Source organism: Parambassis ranga, chromosome 20, assembly GCF_900634625.1.
Source record: "Parambassis ranga chromosome 20, fParRan2.1, whole genome shotgun sequence".
In the NCBI taxonomy this organism is placed as follows: domain Eukaryota; kingdom Metazoa; phylum Chordata; class Actinopteri; family Ambassidae; genus Parambassis; species Parambassis ranga.
The window spans coordinates 12,171,452-12,196,196 of record NC_041040.1 but is presented as its reverse complement, the minus strand read 5'-3'; the positions used below and the strand labels follow the sequence as shown (position 1 = coordinate 12,196,196).

The following is a 24,745-nucleotide window of genomic DNA, read 5'->3' as shown; positions in this document are numbered from 1 at the left end:
ATATAAAGGCCCTATGTGTTAATTTCACCTGGCTGACTGAGAATTTTCAACCTTACTCTATAAGAACCGAAGTACACTGCAGTTGGCACCGTTGTTGTTAAATTATATTAAATATTTGCCTTTATATTAAAGACGCCATTACCAACGCAACATCGTTTTTTATCATTATGTACAGTTTCTGTATTCTTTTTCTTAATGATCCACTTTAAAACTACTGAACTACTGATTCTATGCAGCGTTGGTTTAATTGGTCACTTTATGGCTGAAAAGAAATCAGCATGAACCTGTTACAGCAGTTTGTGTTGTTTGAAAAGTGAGAAACTGAACTGTCACGTTGTTGATCAGGACACCACCCGTTCATCTCGGTGCCTACGTGCTGATAATCGCGTGTACAGACCAGATGTTGGCACAGCGCTGACCTGTGCGCATCTCTTCCAATTATCCATGGGAGCATGATTTGTCTTATTAAAAAATAAGCCACGTGCGTACATAATTAATTATGTAAAGTATGATTACTTAAAAAGTGTGTTAAAAAAGTGTCGTTTTGATACTGCAGTGGTCGCTCATCAACACCTCTCTGATGGGCTGATTGTGGAGTCGGTGCTGTTGCTATTACGCGCCATGGGTGTGTCAGTGAACGTATAACGGAAGCCCGCCATCCGGTGGCTGCACTGTGGGAACTGTATAAATCCGCGCCTCTGTCCAGAACGATGGGAAAAAGTTGCTCTGGAGTTCAAGCGCGGTGTCCTGTTGCGTGATCTCCTGCAGCTAACCTCAGGAAACCAACCGCCTCCATTCACTGACCATCATCCCCTGTGCGCAACAGTCAGCTGCGCTCTGCAGTGTTTGCTGTCTGCTCTGGAGGGAAGAAAAAAACAGCAGGAGTTAAACTTCTTTCATGTTTTATATTTGAAGGGCGATATCTGCACCGGAGTCCTCAGACATGATGAATTTTATTCTCATCTGCCTACTATGTGGATTGTATGGTGTTCGTGCAAAAGGTGAGTAAGTGATTCACTCGTGTTATAGCTGCTCAGAGCAGCTACCTGCTGCATGGATGATATATTTTACCTCATAGCAACATTAGTTGTAAACATGGTTTAAAGGTGTAACATGTTTTGCCACATATACATCATATATATATATATATTCATACAGCTTGTTTTGGCATTGCAAAAATGGTATAAAGTTTGTAAAGACAGACTTTTACGCACGGCTGGAATCTTTATTTGCCACATACTGCAGGCCCTTTAAAGGGGCAAAATAAACACAAACCTGCTGTTATTGTTGCAGGCTTGGATTTGAAGTCGTCAATGTGCCTCTGAGTCTGAACCTGCTCAGGTTGTAAACCTCTCCTGGTAGTGTGTGCACAGAGCCAGATAAGCGCTATCCAGCGGGACACATGTTTGGATAATGCGGACCTTTGTGGTCCGGCTCCTTGTGCGCTTGGCCCCGGTTGAATGGACACACGCAGGGCGTTGTTTCCTGAGCCTGATGAGTTTGTCAAATGGAAGTTCTGATGTAAATGAACGAGGGGTCATGACCAAACCAAAGGAAAATATCCACGGCGCAGGAGCCCGGGTTAATCGGTGCTTATTGCTAAAACAGTCAGCAGGTTGCTGGTATGCGCTCCGCAGATGTCTGTGGTGTTACTGGAGGCAGTTTAAGGGATGAAAGCTGGTGCTCAACTTCACCTAAAAATACATCATGTCTGTAATACAAAGAAGTTAAGAACTTCAGGCTAATTTTGTTTGTATGCTGCTGTTAGTTTAAACTCTTTCCTTCTTTACCTTTAATATTCACATTTCATCAATGAATTCATGGCGTTAGTTTTCATGTTTGAATAACACATTTTAGGATTTTTTTTTAAACCAACCTGTTGCCAAAAATAATCAAGGACAATAATTTTCATCAATCTAAAAGTTATAGAATTATATTAATGATAAATCAATGATAGTAATGAAACACACCATAATATGTTTCTTATACAACTATGTTAATGTTAATTAACTAAATGTTAATGTTAATTTGGACACATTAGTTTAAAGAAAAACAATCAGAACATATATTTATTAAAATAATCACACCCTGCAAAAAACAAAGAATTTCCATTATCGTCTCCCTTTTAGGATTAGATTCAAATAATTTCAGTAAAAATGTCATATTTATTGATCATTTAATATCTGTTCAGTGTTTTCTTTTAGTATGACATCTGAAATAGTTCTGTCAGTAAAAATAATTTTCCCAAATGTGGGATCACATGACTTCCAACTTACTAAAATATCTTACCTCCAACAAACTCTTTAACAATTTCAATTAGACTCATCTTTAACCAGCTTGTTAGAAAAAGCCCCATGCAAGCTTTGAAGACTCCCCCCTCCCTGTCTTCCCTTTTTCTGCCATGTGTGTGTATTTGCTGCCTTCTCACACTCTGTGAAACCTGAGGAAATATATAGGAAGTCCTATCAGAGTGAGTAATAGCAGATCTGCTCAATAGGGCATCCACTGGGAACAATGATGCTGACAATGAAAGGTAATAATGGGTTTAAATTCACTAACAGTGATTTTGTTAGCTGTGTTTTGAGCTGCTTGTTGTTGGACAGTCAGTCAAGTCAAGAGTGAAGGACGGACTTCCCTGAATGATGATAGGAGGAAGGAAGGGCGGACAGTCTTCATCTTTCATTAATAAAACTCAGACATGAAGTGGAGAAGTGCCTTTATTTGATAAACAAATGGAGACAGTGCTTACGCATTTCCATGCAGCTTGTCGAGTGGTCAGAGCGAGAAGATGTGAGGAGGGTCACAGATACTGAATGGAGGACGTGCAGTGGAGGTGGAACCACCAGGACTGCTGTCAGGTTTAATACCTTTCCCCGAAGTGTTTCTCGGATGTGAAGTGTTTTCTCTTCCAGGATTTCCTCTGAGCGTGTTCTGATTTCACACAAAGCACGTCCCAATCAGACGGCTGCTTATCTAAGAAGATAGCAGCACCATTTTATTTAATGAACAAGATATTCTGCATCAAAGGGAATCTCAGACGTCAGTCAGTGTGCACTGTGTTTGCTCATAAGGTGCTTCTGCAACTCCACTTACCATCTGTGTCTTTTCATCTGCAGATAAGGATCACAGGGGGAAGTTCAGCGTCCCTCTCTTGGATGTGAAATCCCAGCAGCTGGTCCTTGACACCAACCAGACACTATTGCTCAACTGCAGGTGAGTTTCAGGTAGATCCAGAATCAGGAGTCCCAGGAGCCACAGTGATATGAAATTCAAAGCACACATCCTACAGAGACCCCTTCTAGGTATCATAGAAAAATGCTCATTAGAACCCAAATATTTTGTCAACTGGGACTCTTAGGGTGATACGTTTAATCCTCTTGTTGTGTTTTTGTAGACCTTCCCTTTAACATTTCCTCAATAATTACTAGTAGTTGGTCCCCTGTGAGAGAGGCTGTATTTCCCCAGACTGCTGTGTTGTCACTTTTTTATTTTTTAAATGATAGACACTTTTAAAGCAAACTGTTATTCTCATTTTCTGTGCACACAAACATGAAATCAGAGGAGGTTCAAATCTTCTGCCCACCCAACACACAGCATGGTAAAACAATCATGTAACAATGTGATACAGTTCCTGTGATGTAAGCTGAATTAAATGTCCGGTTAACTGTTGCTCAGGGGTCGCTGGGAGCTGAGGTGGGCGTTCCCAGCAGGCCTGGCCAGGGAACAGGTGGAGGTGGCCGAATCTCGCTGTGGGAGGACGAGCCAGCAGTACTGCAGCCGCCTGAGGGTCAGCCACATGCAGGGCCAGCACACCGGGACGTTCCGCTGCCGGTACCAGCACAGAACCCAAAAACAGTCATCCGTCTATGTATATGTCAGAGGTAAGACCCTGCAGCCTGAGGTGTTTTTACTGAACCCTTCATGCTTCTTGTTTATATCCTCAAGTTAAACAGGATGCAGTGGGTGCTAAATACAGACCAATGCCAGAGAGACAATTATATCTAAACACTGTTTGTCCCAGCAACACATCCTTCTACATGGCTCTGGCACAGTTTCACTCCCCCTCCTCCCCTGTCTCTCCTTTCTCATCCCAGGCCTACCTCCCTCTTGTCTATATTTAAATCCTTTTTTACTTTCGTTTACGTGCTACCTCGAGGCCAGGAATAGCCCAGCTGCTGAAAGGCTCAGGCCCGGGCAGAGTTTCCCAGGGCATCAGCCTTATCTGCACTACTCAGCCTTGCTTGAAGCATCCTGTGCGTGGGGGAGGAGGGGAAGGGCTCGAAGGGGGTGTGCTGGAAGGGGATGTCGCTGTGTGTCTGCAAGGTGGCGGCAAAGAGAGGTGTGTGTGTGAGGAGCTCCAGGCGGAGCTGGAGATGCCCACCCGGCCAGCTCCTCTCTGTCAGAGAAGTTGGCGCTGCTCAGTCTGAGCTGTGCAGGGCACCGAGCTGGGCAGGAGGCCAGGGTCACAGGCCATGCTACTGTTTGGTCAACAGGACGCTCAGGGGCCATCAATCGCTCAGGTCGCCATGTCCATTAAGCATCAAACTTGGCCTGCAGCTCCACTCAGACGTCACCTCCCTCCCAGAATCCTCTATTAGAAATCAAAGCAAGAGAAGGAAGCCTTCAGTCTACTAGTCCTTGGGGTACTTTTGTTCGAATGTTCAGAGATTTGCTTTCCTTGAATAACACCCTACGGTAACAAACAATGCAACGAGCAACACCCACACCTTTGAATGGCACAGAACTAATACAGTGGTCGAGCTGAGAGGAGAAACACAGAGAAGCCGTTTGATTGCTTCTAAACAATCTGTGTGTTTATTGTTGACTATAGGCAGTCGTTCTGAATGGGTATTCAGAATGAGAGGGTGTGGAGGACAGTGTATGTGTGTTTGTTTTTGTTTGTTGCTGAGATTGATACTTGGAAGTGTGTTTGTGTGTCTCAGAGGCAGGCAATTGTTTTCTTGCCCTTCTATCATAGCCATGAATATAAAGCTTCAGTTCACACAAAAAGATGTGTGGTGATAGAACGGAATAACTGCTGGTCTGATTTACACGGATTATGATTCACTAAATTTCATGCATGTCTACCTGATACGGATGAGACAATATGTTGGTAGCGTTTCAGTGAATTGATCCTTTTATCCTTTTATTTTCATGACTAAGAATCATTAAAGTTGATTGATACTCTCTATGTCCCCTATCAGAAATGATGTCAGTATGTCAGTGAGCTTATAGAACAGGTATGTCTGTGGTCTGGAGGTTTTTAGTGTCAGAACTGTTAGCATCTTGTTGTCTTCTAGCATTTAGTTTAGCTACCCAATTTTTGTTAATGCCACCACAGAAAAGCTTTGATGCTCTCTGCTGCCAGCTGGATGTGTTTATGTATATGTAAATATCAATATCTGCATCATGTTGAACAGTATTGGTGAACTGGCAAAAAATGTAAATATCGCATATTCTGTGTACCTGACCGCAGTGTTTGGGTTTCAGACAGCCAGCAGCCATTTGTGGAACATCCGGCTATGAGCCCAGATGTGTTGTACATGAAGGAAAAGGAGCCACTGGTCATCCCCTGCCGGGTCACCCATCCCAACATCACCGCCACACTGGTGAAGGTCAGTGCATGAATTATTGTGCTCTGAAACACAATCTCCACGTGTTGCGACTCTGTATCTACACACTCACGTCACACTCGTCCTCTCCTGCTCAATCACACCACTCATGTCCTGTTGCACATCGTTACCTGTCCCAGTTTTTTCCATCAGGCCTCACTTATGAGCACAATGCACCGTCCAGTTGTTTCTCCCTGTCCAGATCATTCTCCACATTGTTCTTATCTTGGCAGCCATTACGCTGTGGCGTGTGTGTCCGTTTGTTTGTGTCCGCCTGCGGATATGTGTGAAAGTGTGTGCGGATATGTTTGTGAGTGTTGGCGCTTGAGTGCTGAGTGAGGGGGAGAGTGGACAGAGTGCAAAAAGAAATCTTAAGCTGTCTGTGTCTGTAAGTGCGCATGTTGCTGTAGAAACGTTATTTGATGATGAAGTGGGACTGTCTGTTCATATCTTTAACTACGGTGCCCCTGTCCTTACTGACTTTTTCCGATCAAACCAGCCCTATTGTTGGCACTGTGTTTCCCTCTGGAGACAGGACTTGGGATCTTGAATGCCCCTGGAGCTGTTCCTTGGCCAGCACACTTCCCACATCTCACCCTTCACCTCTTGTAGTAGGAGTAAAGCCTGCCAGCTTCCTCCAACTGATGCGTTAAACAGCTGACCTGCCTGGCAGAGGAAGCAGAGGTGGCTCCTGTTGGCCCCCACAGATCAAAGTACAGACCACTCTCTTTAATCAGCGGCGCTGGTCTTTAATATGACGGCTTGTGCATGACTGTAGGAAACATTATCTACAGTAGTTATAAAACATTCAAGACTGACTCTGAATCTAATGGAGGAAGTTACATGTTGCCTTGCCCATCAGTTCTGTTCTTTTAATATGCGTCTGGAACACGTTAAGAATAGGGAGGACAGGTTAAAGCAGAATGGTTCATATCACAGCAGCAGTGAGAGAGATGTTCCATTGACTATGGGGAGACTAAAAACTAGACAGTCGTTGGTATATCTCTGTGTTCAGACATTGCCATCATTGGACCATCCTGCTGCCATGGCTAAAGAAACGGCAAAACAGAAGAAATGTCTACAGACTGCATATTTTGAGGGTTTTTGAAGGCAGAAAATGCACATGTGTTTGTCCTGCCTCTCTTCACAAATGCCTGAAGCCTCTAAGGTAATGAGTCTAAAAATAGCTCCCCTCCTCTTGCTTCTTCTCTATCCTCTTTCCCTGCGCTGGCTGGACTGAACCAGGAACCCACTCTGTGTCACAGCATCTGGAGTGGTTTATTCCTGGAAGGACTTTGCACTCCTCCTGGGTCTCTAATATGACCCTTCTTGGCAGGAACAATACCCAGGAGCCTCTGCTCTCTCGCTTTAGCTGTGAAAGTGACCGGGAAGTCCTGGAGGTCCGGGATGACAGGGTCGACCTGGCGTTCCTGTCTATATCCTGTAGTAACAGGATGCGAGGAGATGGACTGGAGTCACGTTTCTTATATCCTGACTCCTTTGACTCTTTGCTCCTCCCCCTTTTCCCTCCATCTTGCTCCTGCCTCCATCTTTGGATGTTATTGGGGCATAGAGGGCATTTATTGTGCTCAGATGTGGCATCAGTGAGTTCAGGGTTCAGGAGGAGGAAGACCAAGAAGCATCATGAGAAAGGAGGAAGAGTCCAGTGACAGGGGGTGGGGTGCAGGTATTGCTCGGTTCATGCTGAGGGTGCAGGAGGAAAGTGTGTGTGTTTGATGGTGGTTAAGGGGGGTGGAGGTCCACCGGTCCCCTTGAGAGAGGGTGGGAGGCTTCCACTGTTTCACGGATATACTAGTAAACATTTCCTTGTAGCGGCCTCCAAGAAAACAAGAACACACAGTTACACAAGTGCCCATGCAAGGTAGCCAAGAATTATAAAACATGTGAGTTCATACTGGTCAACATCAAGCTGCAGGAGGTTTTTATGTGGCAAGGATTCATTGCATAGAAGCACCTAATAGGTGAAGGTGGGCATTTCAAACCCTCCAGTGAGTAACTTTAATCATGCTTGCTGCAGCTGCAGCCTCGGCCTCTGCTGCACAATTGAGTGAGACAATTCACTGTAACAAAAAAAAAGGATGCCCCTTTATATCATCCTCTGTACTAAAGATGAAGGATGTTATTTCTAGAAATAGGTACATTTTAAGCTAAGTAAATTTGCTTAAAATAAAAAATAAAAAATAAATAGCAAAAACAAGCAGGCGATGGACTCTGAACCACCAACCACCAAGAGTCCCAGAAACACTGTACACATTAAAACCATTCAGGTCAAAAGTTTGAGAAGCGATTTTATGAATGACTGTTCTCAGGAATTGTTCCTGACACCACAGCCTCTTCCTATTTTTAGCAAGCAAGTATGACCATGTTCCTCTAATCTCTCTGCCCTTGTCTGTGATTCAGTTTTCCCCTGATATTTCAGATTTACTCACTGCACTGAGAATGTGTCATTGCCTCCCCCTGCATGATCAGAATCGTGGTAACATGAAACATTTGATGGGTGTTGTCTCGTCTCACAGTTCCCCAGCCGCAGCCTGAGTCCAGACCAGAGAAACATTATTTGGAGCAGCAATCGAGGTTTCACCATCCGAACTCCCACCTTCTATTACATCGGCCTCTTCTTCTGCCAGACCGTCGCTGATGGGGTCAAACACAAGTCGCGTGTATACTTTGTGCACAGACCAGGTCAGCATGCTGCAGCTCCACATCAAACACACACTAGAATATGGCTGTTCTGACATATGTATGTATTTGTCTTCCAGTGAGTAACATCACTGAGGTGTATCTGAACACCAGTGGACCTGTGCAGGCCCTGAAGGGAGAGAGGCTGGTGTTGAACTGCACTGCAAATGCAGAGCTGAACACCAGAGTCAACATCACCTGGGACTACCCTGGAAAGGTCAGACCTGCTTTAAAGTTTGCACAGAGCATAAGAGCAGGTTTAGATGACAAATGACCTTTGATAAAGACTGAGCAGGAGTGTGTTCATGTGTTACAATCTGCTGTCGGTGAGGAACAATATACCTTTTCACTCAGCATAATCCCAAATGTCATAGTTCCTGCAGGCTGGGAAAGACGACTGTTTAGTACCGGAGAGCCAACCAAGCTCTGTCAAATACTTCAAACATTTATAAATGTATTTTACTAAATCAGAGTTAATTTAAGTGAAAGCTGTTTCTTATAATATATATTATATATTTCTTATAAACTATTTTTTATCCAGCACTGAAAATCATAAGGAAGTCCTTCAATGAGCAGCTCCACTATCTAAAATGAGATTCACTGTGTTTTTATTATGTCTTTTATTAATCCTGTTTCTGTTCTTCAGAATAAAAATGTCGGATCCACCACCAAAAGGCTGCTGAGACACCAAACACACATGTTGTTCTACAGTATCCTGACCATCCCCAAGCTTCAGCGGTCAGACCGCGGCCTCTACACATGTCGCGTCACCAGTGGCGATCAGAGCAAACAACAGAAAGTCAGTGTGACCGTCTTCGGTGAGTGTAGTCAATAAAATGTACTTTAATTCTTCATCTATCGCCGGATTTTATCCCAAACTCTGAAACGACTGAGGGATAAATGTCACAATACTTTTACAATCACATGACATGTGTTGGTGTATTCTTCCCAACGTCAGATCGTCCTTTTATCCGCCTGAAACCCAGAAATGGATCTGTGATGGTGGTACAAGCCGGGCAGAAATCTTACAGACTCACTCCCAAACTACGGGCATTCCCCACCCCTGAGATCATCTGGTAAGAGATTATATTTATCCTCCAGATCAGATGTCTTTTGTAATACTAGTTTCATTTTCCTTTCACTTCCCTTTTTTTTATTCCTCATTGGCCTCACCTCCCTTTCTGAATCAAAAAAAATGTGGAAGTGATGTTTAATTTAGCAACCAGGCATGGCTCATCAAACAATTTTCTTCTTTCAGGTTAAAGGATGGGAAGGTAGCAGCAGAACAATGCTCCAGATACCACATGGACGGGGCCTCCCTGGTTATCCGGGATGTTGCAGAGGAGGATGCCGGAAAGTACACTGTCCTAGTACGAACCCGGGAACACGGGCTCTACCAGAATCTCACTCTCACACTTTTGGTCAATGGTGAGATGCTATAAATAATTTCTCATCTAACAACAACCATCTTCAACCTCCAGGGTTATTTAATCTGTGTACCTTTGTGTCGGCTTCTTGTCTCACAGTGAGTCCTCAAATAGGGGAGAAGGCCGTGTCGTTGCAGGACCCGGGCTCTGTGCCACGGGGGAGCAGACAAGCCCTGCACTGCACATCCAAGGGAGTCCCTCCTCCACACATCCAGTGGCTCTGGCATCCCTGCCCGTCCAAAGGCCTGTAAGTAGCCCAGAAGAGGTGTTTAGTATCACAAATATAGGACGTTTCAAAAATATAATATAATTTATTTTTAGCAGTTAATAAATGCCTAAAGTCCTATACTGAGGTCTATGTTCTAAAAAGTTGAACTAATTAACTGCAGTGACAGCAGAAAATATAATATATATTAATAAATATGTTTGAGGTAATCAGCGGAAATTGTCAAACAAACATTCTGTTCAAATTGTGGCAGCTTAATGCTAAAAATATTCATGCTGTGAAGTTGTATACAATACAAATAGGTGTAATTGTGTTTGTTTAATGTTATTTGTTAGTGTGTGTGTGTGTGTGTGTGTGTGTGTGTGTGATTTTGAAGAATGAGACATGTTTTGTCTGTTTCAGCATGTGGTCAGACAGCACTTCCTTCTTGTAACCAGAACAGATGCCTTTGGGGGCCTTTCATGTACAGGAATGTGTGAAAATGTGTGTGTTTGTTTGTGTGTATGCACCCACATTTTGTTTGTGTGTCTATAATGGTGTGTGTGTTTCATCACGCCTGTGTTTGTTTGCCTGTGCAGCTTTTTCACCATATTTAAGTTCTCTTACCGTCCATGTGTCCTTTTCTTCTGTTTGTTTAAGTGAACACAAATATCCTGAGTGTGTGTGTCTGTCTGTCTGTGTGTGTGTGTGTGCCTGTTACATTTACAGACACAGTACACAGTGTATCTCAGACTTGAAAGGACATAGAAAAAAACACACTTCAATAGAGGCCAGTTCTGTGCTCTCAGTCACGATTTGTTGGTCTCCAAATCAAACACTATGATTTAATGAATTTCCTGAGCAGGACGCAGGGTGAGAGGCCTGTTTATTATTGTGATTGCACACCGCATCCTGTGATGCTTTTTCTTATATCTGACACACACTCTATATTCAGAGTTCTCATGAGAAATGTCCCAACCCTGTGATGCTGAGGGACAGTCTTTGACTCAGACACACACACACGAGTACTCGAGCAGCCACTTGGCAGAAACATTGATTGAGTTGTTCTTGGAGGTCAGACACTTATTGTGTTCCTTACGACCAAGTCAGAAAGGTTAAGTATTACCTGAGAGCACCACAGCAGCCGCCCACACTGTATTCCCCCCCTGAGACACGCTGACATCATCAGTGTACTTGACCCTTAACCGTGGCACTCTCGCATGGCGCCATGCCACGGTGCCTCTAGTGTGGTTCCATCCATCCATCTCTGCCACATGCCAAAAGTATCCTACATCATGAACATGAGCGACTTCAGTATGTGAGCTTCACTGTTAGACTGAGTTAGAGAGAGGTGCGAAGTTTTATTTTGAGGAAGGATGAAATCATTTGAATATTAATCAGATATTAGATTTGGTATTTACATTTTTGAATTTCTTTTTCTGTTGTGCAAAAGTACCGTATGTATGAGAGCATCACAGATAAGAAGTCAGATGCAATCTGCACAATTTCTGATTATTTTACTAAATTAATCATTTATCGTAATAAGCTTGTAATTAAAAGGAAAAAAAATCCTTTTACTTTTGCCGATCAGTATTGTAAACAATGATGCATTTCTGAATGCAGAAGTTGAGTCAAACTGCACAGTAACATCCCAGCAGATTACATTTGGCCTCTTCTTGGTCCTTTGTAAAGCTCTGTTCTGGTTCTCCTGCACTGTCTGCACTGTTTCTTTAGACTGGTAGTGTTTGGTTGGATCCTCACTAGGCCCTTGTTCTTTGCAGCCCGGCTGCACCACAAGCCTGACGCCATGCTGGAGGAGGCCCAGGGACTGTGGACCAGGCTGGGCCAGGCTGATGGGGGCCTCACGCCTGGGTCCTGAATCCACTCTTGGGTCTGGCCCTGGGAACCACAGCGCTTATCTGGCTTGGGCAGGAGGCTCACTGGGCTTCCTGTGCAAAAATCAGAGCGCTTTTCCTCTCGTTGTTTGGCTTCCTCTCCGACGCGAGACGCTTCCCAGCGGCGTGATTGTCCCTTCGTCTTCAAACGTGGCACAGTCCGCTTCCTCAAGAGCTTGATCTATTCTTGAGAGCACCCCCACACCCCTTCCCCCCTAACTCTGCTGCCCCCCACACATACTTCTCCAACCCCTTCCCTCACCAGCTCTGCCCTCCACCCCCAACCCAGCATCCTCCACCCCCAACCCAGCATCCTCCACCTCCACAGAACAACAACTCCCCTATCGCCTCCCACCCTGGAGCCCACTTCTCCATCACTGCCACCTTCACACACTCATCAGTGCCTCTCCACAGCAGCCAGAACCCTCAGCGACATTACAGTGATCCTAAACGAATATCCTGTGCTTGCTAAACTGGAAAGTGAGGAAGTGACTTCTAACACTGCTGAGCAGTGAAGACCAGGAGGCACAGGACCTAAATAATCCATAACACTGAGGATATAAGGACACCTGCTTTACTGATTATTTATTTATTCAAGTCCTTCCCTACACCAGGCTGTCCTGTAGTTTTGTGCTTTCTACATTTAACAGACATTTTGAGCCAAAGAAAAGTGCAATTCCATCCGTCCACCAGCCACATTTCTGGAGCTGCTTTGCTTGTTTTTTGTGTCCTAGAGTGGTACTATAATGGGTGCATGAACCATGCCTGTCCCAAGCCCTGATCTGATTCTGACATCCACAAAAGCTGTGAGTTTCTGTTCTGATTATTAGCCACCGGTAGAAGTGCTTAACCTTGGAGAGATGACAGACTGTGTGTTGTTCAAAAGACTGACGGTGAGCAGACACCTACTATGTAGGACTGGATCTGCACAGACCAAAGACTAGCCTGTGTCATCCACTGTCATCCTGTGTCAAAAATGTCTTCTTTGTGCCAAATGATGTGAGCATAACAGCCCTGTCGTCTTTGTATTGGAAGTTAATTAAAATCTAAATGTATGTGTGATGCTACAAGATATTTTAAAATAGCGTGTGTGTGTTCGCATAAAGCAAATGTGAGAGTGTGCAAGAATGTGTGTGTGTGTGCGTCCCATTCTACGGGTGTCTGCCAATGTGAGTCATTCCTTGTATATAGATGATCTATGAGTAATATATGAATCTAATATTTAATAATTTTATACAACTAACTTACATATGACAATATTTGCCATCTATGTATGAATCTGTTAGAGGTATTGATGTGTTATATCCGTTGTTTGTGTTTTTGCATTAAACTTTGCTTATATTTGTGTATCGGTTTCTTCATTCTGTGGTTATTTCGGGGCTGAGACAGGAACAGACAGGGACAGCGGTAAAAGTGTATTTTAGGTATCAAAACAGGACAGGAAAAAAAGGCAGGAGATGACCCCCACTGATACACGGCTTGGAACACTTCATTCGTTCATTTCAGGCGGCTGCTGCTCACCCTGTTGGCAGGCACACACAGTGTAAATGTGGATGTTTGTGTATGCTTGTGTTCATTTTCTGTGTCTAACTTTGTCCACACATCCATCTAACTAATTCTATTTGTGTGTGTGTGCAAGTGACTTTGCCTCCAAATGCTTTTTTTTTTTTTTTTCTGGTGTACACTCAAGGTGCCGGGTGTGGGTATGTGCATGCATGCATTCGCTTGGCATGTGTGTGTGTGTGTTTGTGTGTGTCAGGCCCATGGTGTCATGCACAGGGTGGGTCGTGCAGTCACACACTATCTCAATGCCAAGAGGAAGAGCAATCAGGGAGCAGAGAGGAACCCAACTCAGGGAGGAGCTCGGGACAGACAGAAAGGATGACGACAAGGATACAGACAGAGACAGGGAGCAGAGAGGGGCACTGACACATGCATAAACAGGCAGAGGATCAGTGAACACAGTGGAAATGATAGTTTACATGGAGGATGGTTAATATCTAAATACTGAAGGCGCGTTCTTTTGTTTATGAGACCCACAGAATCAGAGCTCAGAAACAGATTTAATCCTCTCTGTAAAAACTGTAAGAAAATGTAAACAACTTCTTGGCCACCTGCATCTGCAAGACCACAAAGGTGATACCTCTTTTGAAGGCAGGTTACAAACCCGTATCACCTGGTTTTGGATTAAATAATCTTAGAAAAGTGCAAATCCTACAATCATAGTAACTGTTTTATTTGCATATAGAAATAACATCGACGGCAAAAAAGACGCTTTTCTTCACTTGTATAATTATATCTAAATGCGACTGTTTCACGAACACCCCTCTGCGCTGTGACTATTTGGTTCCTTCCAGCTGAAGACGTACAGGTAGCAATTAGCAGCATCTCCGGAGGCTAAGTCCATGCTAGTCATGTTCAGGTGTGTGAGGTGTGAACTAGCAAGTTTAACTCAAGCTATGAAAACATAAGGGCATCAAATGCTGCTTGTAAGTGGCCTGTAGCTTTTTAAGTTGCGTTAGAAATAGGGGGTGACCCACAAATTGTTAGCATTATTAGCATTTTCTGTGGTGGGTTATCAAGTACGTACGTAGTGTAACCTTCAAGCTATGCTAGCTTGCTGTAGCCCCTAAAAATAAAACCTTTTCAGGTTCAATATTGCAAGTAAATTTTCATTAATTTATATTAGATAAGAGTTCTCTTGGGCTTTGTACTGCAGTAGATTGCAATAGTAGATTGTTGTTGGAAACTGAAGACTTTATTTGTGTTGTAAATATTAAAAAATATTTAAATGCCCCCCTGATATTAGCAGTATGGCTAATACAGATTTAATAATGAGTATACTCTTCCTAAAAAGGAATCTGCTTGCTTTAATTGCTTTAAATTACATAACAAGTCTTGTGTTAAAATACAAGGATACATTTCATTGAGAGTACTAAGCATATTTGTGGTGATGGTGAACATCCGTTAAACTAAAAAAAAACAGCTTAGATATTAAGCATTGTGTGTGTTCAGAGGGGAAGTAGAGTTGGGCTTTTCAGGCCCATGCCCAGCTTGTGTATTATCTCAGGATTTCCCATCAGGAGTAGACGTGTGTAAATACCTGCAGCATCTTGCAAAGGTTCCAGTTCCCATTGCTCTACTGCAATGGAATCTATGGATTTAGACTTGTGAGAGTCATTGAGAGACAGAAACGCTTGCCCTGGAAATGTGAGATGATGAATGAAAGGAAGCCAATTGACAGGATGACAATACCACCTCTGCATCCTTCATAGAGGAACAATCCAGTTTTACATAGCACTACAAAAGATCCACTATTGTCAGCTAGCAGCAGAGGGAAGAAGGATATGATGCTATCAATAAAAAATGTTTTGGTAATCATGATAATTATGTGAATCACGCTGGAACGTCAAGCTGTGACGATCAAGGAGTTTCCCTGGTGTTCAATTCTTCGTCCTGCTGAGCACAGCTGAGAAAAACACACACACACACACACCTGGAAGCAGTGTAATATGACTTGTGTCAACACAGCTGAATACATCTTCCTCTCTTCCTCCTCCTCTTTTAAGGTGTGTGTGTCCAACATCCTCTTCACTGTGGAGCCCTGTGACAGAGAGTGTCCCTTCCACGTCCACACATAACCACATCCTGAGTGTTACTCACAGGCAGGAAGTGCTTCAGGGGAAGAAAAAGGTATGCGAAGTACATAAATACACAACGTGCTCTTACTTACTCTGACTTTGAAAGCCTCACCCATACACACAATTCTCTCAAAAGTACTTGCCGTCAAAACTTTTAGTATGTTGACATAACCTATGTTGGAAGTGGTCAGGACGTCTGGCTCAGAAACAACTATTGACTGCTTACTGGAAGAGTATGATGAAGAGTACAAATGTGTATAAACACTGTGTGCTCAGTTTGTGTGGATGTTTGTGTGTGTGCTCTCCATAGACGGTGGGCGTTCTGACAGTGGCAGAGGCCTTTGTGTCTGGAGTGTATCGGTGCATTGCCTCCAACCCCGCAGGCGCCGACCAGCTCGACATCCCCTTCTACATCACAGGTGATTTTTCAAATAAAAAGCCTTTTAAACTATAAAAGGTATAAAGTACACAGGTGCTCCTGGTCTCTTCTCACAGTCTTTTCTTTCACTTCTCCTGGACTCCTCTCCCACCCTTTTCTGCAAGATCAGCTGTTAATCTGTCATCTTACAGATTGAGTTGTGGTTTGGGTCACTGTTCAGGTTGTGGGTCTAATAATCTAGACCCACAACCTGATGGTTTTCCTGAGGCTGATGATTTTCTTGCATTTCAACTATCCACAGTGTGACCAAGTGAAAAGCTAAGCAGGGACAATTTAATTTAAATTTAACAAAGAAACAGCAATGTGGGTCAAAACACTGCTGACCATGGAGCTCAAACTATCAGTCTAGGACCTGGAGGGCCAGCTGTCTCTGCCAGTGGATCATAATTAACTGCAGCTTTTGTTGGTGTATGGACCTATTTACAGTCACTTTTTGTCCAGTTATTTTGACATTTGAAATAAAACACAGCATCGTTTGTGTCTGGTTACAGCTTTGATTATGTTGAACAGACAAATCAAACAAGTGTTACGTGACACAACAGAAATATAAACACAGTGGACATTTCTTAAAAACTGCAGGACAGGTTGAAATGTTTGACAGTACAAAGTAGCGTACGTGCATGATGGACATACTCTATACTGCAGTTTTGTGTTGTTCGATTTGTTACAGGCGACACAGGTTAAACTTTTTTGAATGCGTGTTTGTGTGTCAGGCTGCGTTGAGCTGTTAGTGTGTGAGCAAGAGCGAAACAGGAACCAGGGGCTCTTATCGTTCCACTTCCCCGTGCAGCGCACTTCCTTGGACTGGCAGGTCCACTTTATTTCAGGGGGCCTTGGGGTGTTCGGGAAAGATAAACACTATCTGCCATCAGGAAACTCTCAAGCCGTTTCCACGGGAAGTTTCAAATGGCTAAAGTAAATAAAAAGCCTTTTCAGTATATTCCACTAGCTGCTTTTACCCACAATAGCCATTCAACTTTATCATCAAAGGTTACAGAAATGGAGGATTGGTAGAATTGGGATCCTGGTTTTAGGCACCAGCCAGGATCCAGACTCGCATGTTGAGAAACTGAGAGGGTTTATTCATGTCAAACAGGAGGTCAGAGAAGGCTTTTGTTCCTGTACAACTCCTCTAATCCATCTTTTCGCCTCCTCTCTGTTTCCTAGATGTCCCAGGAGGTTTCAGTGTGAAGCAGCAGGAGCAGGCCAGAGAGGGTGGAGACCTCCATCTCACCTGTTCCGCCAATAAGTACCTGTACACAGTGCTGTCATGGCAACAAGTGAATGACACAGAAGATATCCCATCCCAACGTCCTGCCTTGAATGTTCAGCAGTTCAGATTAGGGGAGTTCTCCAATTTTCTGGTACTGTTGCTTAGAAACTTGACAGCCAGAGACTCTGGAACCTACAGATGCTCCGCCCGCCACCTCGTCACAGGGCAGGAGACACACCTGGACACGAAGGTGGTGGTCACAAGTGAGTAACATCTATTTTGTATTCACCTCCTCATCTTCATCCTCAATGTTATAGCAAACAAATTTAGATTTTATGTTTAAATAGTTCTAACAGATGGAATAATGTAGGAGATGAAAAGGTCAACAAGGCCCTTTAAGATGACAGACATTACAGAAACGTTGATACACATATATATTTCACTCATATATATTTCACTTTTCTTTGTTAAAAAATAGTAATGTGGCTGCAAAGCCAGAGTAATCATGTTCTCTGTGTAAACAGATAGGTTTTTCATGTTCCTGTGTACCTATGTTGTACATACATACAAACAAACAACCACACTCGTTCACAGACGTCTTGCTGCTTGGGAATTGGGTCCCCACAGCTTCCTGGGGCCCCACCCTAGCTTTGCTCTTGCACTCCAGCTCAGCACCTCTTTCACGTGGGAATGAGCTCTTGTCTAGAGGAAGACCACACAATGGCACTTCCCACAATGCCACATTTACAGGCCCCTGCGCAGGGCTGCAGGAACAATCAGCCAATCAGACACTGTCAGACCCCGGCCTGAGCAGACAATCATCAATTGTTGTCCAGGAGGAAGATAGGGGAAACAACAATCAGTCGCCATGTTTAAGTGACTTTTCTTCGTGTCTTTTACTGCTGTTCTCCACACAATCACTGCTCAGCGCGTCAGCTTCCTCCCTCAGGACCCCCACAAGGGAATTACTAAAGTGACAGGGTGACCAGAGAGAGTTAGGTAGATTTAGATAAAAAGAGTTGGGGAGCATGAAGTTATCTGGTCTAATTATAGCCTATGTGTATTGTAGTGTAATTATAGTTATGAGAAGCTGCGCTCAACTCATTGTGTTCTCTTGGCCAACAGCTTTTTGATTGCGAGTAAAGGGCCCAGGAGGCCCCAAACTCCAGCTGACTCACAGGTTGAAGCCAAGGCCACTCTTCTGCACATGTGTCACACAGTTATTGTCCAAAAGTGGCACAGCTCCAAAACACTGTGGGAAAAAATAGCAGTGCTTTCACTTCATCACAAATCTGTGTTGGATTATAAATAACTTGGACTGTTCTGTAAAAAAAAAAAAAAGGTTGGCAGAAATTTTTGAGGAAAGATTTTCTGGTGGGCAGTTTGTTTTGGTTCATGTTTTTTTTTTTTTTTTTTTTTTAGTTTTTTTTAGTTTATGTTTTTTCGGAAAAGCCCTATAATCTAACCTTCTGGTCTGCTTACAGCATTAGCAGTAATTAGTCCATAATCAAAGAAGAGCTCATTTAATTTACATGCTAATAAAATTAGAAAGATGCCTCTATATTAAAGCTCCAGATCTGGCAGATGCATGCTTGCAAACTGCAAAAAAAGTTATATCAGCTTGTTGTCACATCATCTGGAGAGTCATAAGATCACGTTCTCACACTTGTACTTCAACTGTGTGTTTGTGGTGTCCCTTCAGTTCTGGAGCCTCCAGTTCTGCTTACCAATTTGACAGATTGCACTGTAAACGTCAGCAGTTCTGTGACCCTCAGCTGTCCATCCCAAGGGGTCCCACCCCCAACCATCACATGGTACAAAGACGAACGTGCTCTGCTGCAGGGATCAGGTTAAAAAAAAATGTTCTCGACATTTTAACACTAGCTGTAATCTGCTTTCTAAAAGTTCTTAACTGTCATCTTCAGGTATTGTCATAGCAGCAGGAGATGGAACTCTTCATATTGACAGGATCACGGTGGAGGACCAGGGCCTGTATACGTGTCAGGCCACCAATGAGAGAGGGTCTGCAGAGAGCTCAGCCTATATATGGGTCAATAGTAAGTATTCCACTTCTGTAAACAGATGTGTGGTCTTTATGTGCAGACGTGTAGTACACCTTATGGTTATGTAGTGTGTGGTATTTATACACAGAGGTACAGTGCGTCAGTTCTAAAAATGAAAGATGATGAATGTCTATGTAACAGTTTTTAAGTAAACACTGATCAAAGTATGTCTCAATATAAACGCTCAGCCTTTTGTTCACACACCCCCACACTAACACACACATCCGGAGGTAGTAGAGGAGGCAGGATCTCTGTGGTTCTGCTACCCCACAAGTTTCAGCAATCCTCTGGTAGTGGTGGTGGACTCACTTCCCAGAGCAGGTCTGAAAAAGAGGAGTAACCGTGTGTGTGTTGTTGTGTTCTGATCAGTCAGGAAGGAAGCTGTCTCCCGTTTTTATTTCCTCCGGAAAGGCCCGGCCTGCAAGGAGAGGCTCCGTGCTGTAGTGGAGCTGGGCATTTCTCCATCCTGACATTAAAAATAAATAAAAGTAAATAAATAAACTTAACAAGGAGGATGGATGGTAATGTTTACAGATTATAGTGTGACAGTGAAAAAACACAGTACACCCCAGTTAAAAGGAAAACTCCAAACACAATTAGTCATTATTTCATTCATCAAATTTACAATAAGTTTACAGCTATCACAAGTGTGTGTGTGTGTGTGTGTGTGTGTGTGTACAGCTGCCTCAGAATTCTCATTTTTGGAAATTCCCACCCTCACCTGTACCTGTGTGGTGGCCACTCTCTCCTGGCTTCTGCTCACACTCTTCATACGAAGACTGAAACAGGTGAGCGTAAGCAAGAAGTACCTGTCTTTGTGGTATAATGAAATGTAATGTAGTAAGAGTTTTTTTCTCCAGTAACGCACGTCACCCTGTAGCCACCTTCTCCAGAATAGAAACATGTTTGGATTATGGAGAGAATAATGTAATCTTTCTAGAATAATTCTCTGCAGAAGAATCTAGAGATGATAAATTTAAGGATCAGGGTACACATAGGTGGACTATTGATACATGCATTGATGCTCTATGTTTTCTTGTTTTGTTAAATATTCTCTTCCTTCCCCCAAAGCCCAACAGCTCAAACACCAAACCAGAGTACCTGTCAATCATACTGGACACAGGAGGCGGGCCAGTAGAGGAGCAGTGTGAGAGGCTGCAGTATGACCCGAACCAATGGGAGTTCCCTCGGGAGCGCCTTAAATTAGGTATCTTTTTTTAATCTGGGATGTTTTTTAGCAAGATGTTCTTCTGTGAGTTGAGATTTCAGAAATGCAGCGTGAGGGAAGGGAGGCATTAAGATCACGTAAGCGATACAAGGATTTTCTCATAGTCCTTATCAGATTATTATTGGGAGTGACTCTCATTCCATTAATCAGACGTTGTGTCTGTGTTGTCTGTGTTGAGCTAATCAGCTCCAGCATGGGGTCTGTAAACTGTGTTTACTGGAAGTAATCAGCTCTCACTATCATCAGGGTGGGACTGTTAGATGGATGGACCCTTTGGCTATCAGCATCTCACATCTGGAATGAATGAGAATAATAATTAATTGAGTTGTTCAATTAGAAAAATATACCTCCTGTTTCTGTTGTCTGTCTCAGGGAAACCTCTGGGCCGTGGAGCCTTTGGTAAAGTGATGCAGGCATCTGCGTTCGGTATAGACGGCGCCATCGGCTGCAGTACTGTGGCTGTTAAAATGCTCAAAGGTACGACATCAGGCGCCTGGTTCTCTCTCAGAAACTATTTCTGTGCAGTACATTTCTGCCATTTCTCATTCTGCCATTTGTCCACCAGAGGGAGCTACAGCCAGTGAACACAAGGCTCTGATGACTGAACTCAAGATCCTCAACCACATTGGAAACCATTTGAATGTAGTCAACCTCCTCGGAGCTTGCACCAAGTCAGGAGGTGTGTGTGTTGAATCATGAATCATGTTTCTTATTGTGTATATGTTAATTTACATTAAAATATATACGTGTGTGTGTGTGCGCACATGCAGGGCCGCTGATGGTCATTGTCGAGTACTGTTGCTTTGGAAACCTCTCTACCTTCCTCAAAAACAAGAGAGAGGTGTTTGTACGTGACCGGGTAAGTTTAGCAACATCACTTGATAAAGATGTCGATATACGTCAATTCACAAAAAACACAGGGCCTCCAAAATGGGCTTGCATACTTCTCGCATGTTCCTGCTAGTTCTTGTGGTTCAGAACAACAGAGAGTTACAAAATCATTCGCAGAAAACTCACTTCTGCAATCTGTGTGAGGTTTGAAAATGTTATCTGCTTCCAAGTACTTCTTTAATTTATTAACCTGTTTTACACTTTACAGAAAATTATCTCACATTTTCACCTCTTGTCACTAATCCATTCTAATGTGATGACTTTTTCTAACAGTTCTGTCCATCCCAGCCAGCTGAAGCAAAAGATGGAGGGCCACGCTACGTCAGCAACATCAGAACAGAGTTTGATGAGACAGACAATAAAGTCAACAGCCTTGGTAAGAGAGGAGCTTGCTGAGCATTTTTCTGTGTTTACAGCATTCTATTTACATCTCATATGCTCTCTCTTTATTTTTCCAGATCCCAAGTCTTCCTCCAACTCCCCTCTTTTCCTGGAGGATCTCATTTCTTTCAGCTTTCAGGTGGCACGAGGAATGGAGTTTCTGGCCTCTCGCAAGGTCTGATGCTTCTCTGCTCTAGTCGTGTGCCTGCATGTACATGAGTGTGGCTCTCATACGTCGTTATTTGTGCTGTCTGTGTGTCTGCATCAGTGTATTCATAGAGACCTGGCAGCCAGGAATGTTTTGCTGTCTGACAATAAAGTGGTGAAGATCTGTGATTTCGGCCTGGCCAGAGACATCTACAAAGACCCAGACTATGTCCGCAAGGGCGATGTGAGTCCTTGTCAGATACAGTATCTTTGCACAATCACGATCTGCAGCCTAACATATCGAGCCCGATTCTGTGTAAACCTAAACCTGTGTAATCTTGTGATCTGACTGGCTGACAGGCCCGGCTCCCCCTGAAGTGGATGTCTCCTGAGTCCATCTTTGACAAGGTGTTCACCACACAGAGTGATGTGTGGTCGTACGGCATCCTGCTGTGGGAAATCTTCTCTTTGGGTAACTGTTGTGAACACATGCTGTGCAGTGGGTGCCCAAAATAACTGAAGCAAAGGTTTGTGAAAGACTGTGACTGTCGCCATGTGTGCATTCATCCACCAGGTGCTTCTCCATACCCTGGCCTTCACATAGATGAGGAGTTCTGCCACAGGCTGAAGGCGGGAACAAGGATGCGAGCGCCAGAATACAGTACATCTGAGATGTGAGTCCATGGTGGTGTTCATGGGAGTCTGCCTGTAGTAACAGAAACACAAATAAAAGTTCCCTTTCAAACCTCAGCTAGAGGCACTTGTTATCTTGTAGTGATGCTAGAATGCATTTTTATTACGTCATGGTACAGATGTAATACAAAAATATCGTTTGGGCAAGCCATCACTAAATTCTTTAGAAATGAAGAATTGGTTTCATGAGAACTTGAGTCTAAAATGAGCTGAGAAAGTTGTGATGTTTTCATGTAAGTTTCCTTTCTAAACAAGATTCACAACAGCAGATGACACACAGAGAAGCGGCTTCATGCGAGCACATGTTGACCAGTTTGTTCAAGATCCCAAAATAGACTTAACCACTGTATTCAACCACAACCACAGCTCTGCGAGCTTTGCAGGCAGGTTTATGTCAACTCCACTCCACTGAGACAGACTTTTAAAAATATTTTGCATTGTGTGTGTTTTAATTATTTTACTATGTGTAATTCTTTTTTGTGTGTTTGTGTGTACAGTTACAGCACAATGCTGTCATGTTGGGAGGCCAGTCCATCTGACAGACCCACCTTCACTAATTTGGTGGGGACACTGGGAGACCTGCTACAGGAGAGGGTGCAGCAGGTCAGGCCGGTGATGTATTGTCTAACAAAATGATTCACAAAAAAGAGCAAGATCTAAATGTGTTTTTCTTTAACAGGACGGAAAGGATTACATTCCCCTGGGATCGTTCACGAGTGGAGTCAGTGGGTGCTCTGAGGCTTTCAAAGAAAACCCGCTGGCAGTCACCAACCTGAGGTGAGAAAGTGTCAAACTGTGTGTTTGTGTAATGATGTATGCTAGTAATGTGCTGGAAGGACTGAAAGTGATGTGAGGAAGCTGTGAGAGGTAACTGAAACTAAATTCAGAAATCACAGGAAGCGGGTTGGGAAAGCAGGGAAATGTCCAGGTTATGTTTTGAATCTGAATCCTCTCTGTGCAGCTACATGAGGGGGATGGCCACACTCCAGACTTTTGAGGAATTACCCTGCGAGGAGCCGGACAGACATGATGTAAGACCTCACTTCTGCTGGCGTACACTCAGAAAGATCAAAGAATAAGAATAACACAGATATATTATTATATGCAGTAACTCTGTGCATGTTGGAATCTTTTCTGTGTTTAAGGATGAGCAGAGCGACAGTGGGATGGTTCTGCCATCAGAGGAGCTGAAGCACATGATGAGGGAGAACAGCCCCAAGAACAAGAAGCTCAGCAGGTGAGGACCTGTTCAGCCTCATTCCTGCCTTTTTGGTGTTGTTGTCATGTTGTTTCTGTCTCATGTCATACAGCATGGATGCTCTTGCTTTCCTTAATGTATGCTTTCTGTGTTTAGGTTCTTCACCTTCACCAAGTGTCGAGACAACCAGTTGCCCTTCCTGTGCAGTGACATTACAGGTCTCCGTGACAACGAGTCTTCAATCCTGCCGTGTGACTGGGAGTCTGACGAGGGCGGCTCTCCTCCCCCGGACTACAACTCTGCCTTCCTCTACCCGTCTCTCTAGCATCAGGTCATGTGCGGTCCTTTGACAGCTTCACACAGGGTGTATGTATTTTCCTGCTCAGCACTGAATTCTGCTTTCTATCCTCTACCTCAGTTTAATGTTCTTCCTCCCTCACAGACGTCTAAACCTCCCACATGCTGTTTCTGTGTTCTTCCTAACTTTAGATGAATCAGTTTATCTGCATAAATCACATGCTGTAGAACAACATAGCTTCCTCACAAGTATTATTATCTCTCAACATGACCCCCTCAGAGAGCAGCTAAGTACTTTCTCTATGGCGTTACACAGAATGTATCCACCAACCTATAAGACCTTATTGTATTGGTACCTCATACTCAGAGCTTTGTGTAGAGGAGCACTGCTGAATGGAACTGTTCCTCTTACACAGCTGCCACAGTATATGCTGGAAACAAATTATCTACTGAATTATGTTATTAGATATATTTATTTTAAATGTTTAGTCATTTTATATATATATAGTAGTTTTTAATCTCTTCGACATAATGTGATTGAGGAAACTAAGGGTAAGAATTACATTTCGATGAAGCTCTAGAGAAACGTTCACAGTCACCAGCTACTAACATGCTCAGACGGCATGTCAATTCTAGTGTCAAGAGTCAAGCTCAGTTGTAAGGAAGTCTTATCACTTGTATTTTGGTTTTGGATTAAAAACAGACAACATACCTC

General features: G+C 43.5%; 1 protein-coding gene across 3 annotated transcripts; it reads left to right on the top strand.

Annotated features, from left to right (window-relative positions):
* The first annotated feature begins 726 nt into the window (after positions 1-726).
* Positions 727-24,741, top strand: flt1 (fms related receptor tyrosine kinase 1). Of its 3 annotated transcripts, none has more exons than XM_028432641.1 (30): positions 727-1,001; positions 3,117-3,213; positions 3,676-3,881; positions 5,491-5,615; positions 8,150-8,315; positions 8,393-8,529; positions 8,959-9,130; positions 9,271-9,388; positions 9,571-9,740; positions 9,839-9,986; positions 15,409-15,532; positions 15,791-15,899; positions 17,087-17,395; positions 18,835-18,981; positions 19,058-19,189; positions 19,877-19,983; positions 20,267-20,402; positions 20,796-20,900; positions 20,989-21,102; positions 21,194-21,282; positions 21,603-21,690; positions 21,773-21,870; positions 21,964-22,086; positions 22,203-22,314; positions 22,417-22,516; positions 23,033-23,138; positions 23,215-23,312; positions 23,497-23,566; positions 23,681-23,772; positions 23,890-24,741. In XM_028432641.1, exons 1-30 carry the CDS (start codon positions 944-946, stop codon positions 24,056-24,058), a joined length of 3,825 nt encoding a protein of 1,274 aa, XP_028288442.1. In that variant the 5' UTR covers positions 727-943; the 3' UTR covers positions 24,059-24,741. The 3 variants fall into 3 exon arrangements, with proteins under 3 accessions (XP_028288442.1, XP_028288441.1, XP_028288443.1); XM_028432640.1 differs by having other exon boundaries at positions 21,588-21,690; XM_028432642.1 differs by lacking the exons at positions 15,409-15,532; positions 15,791-15,899; positions 17,087-17,395; ... (15 more) ...; positions 23,681-23,772; positions 23,890-24,741 and adding an exon at positions 11,726-13,186.
* Positions 24,742-24,745: the final 4 nt, after the last annotated feature.

What these genes read in the sequence shown, in the direction of transcription:
- flt1 (XM_028432640.1), top strand. Translation starts at nt 944, where the DNA reads ATGATGAATTTTATTCTCATCTGCCTACTATGTGGATTGTATGGTGTT. An exon ending in ACACTATTGCTCAACTGCAG is followed by an intron (nt 3,214 to 3,675) that starts GTGAGTTTCAGG and finishes ACTGTTGCTCAG; the next exon opens with GGGTCGCTGGGAGCTGAGGT. An exon ending in CCCACCCCTGAGATCATCTG is followed by an intron (nt 9,389 to 9,570) that starts GTAAGAGATTAT and finishes TTCTTCTTTCAG; the next exon opens with GTTAAAGGATGGGAAGGTAG.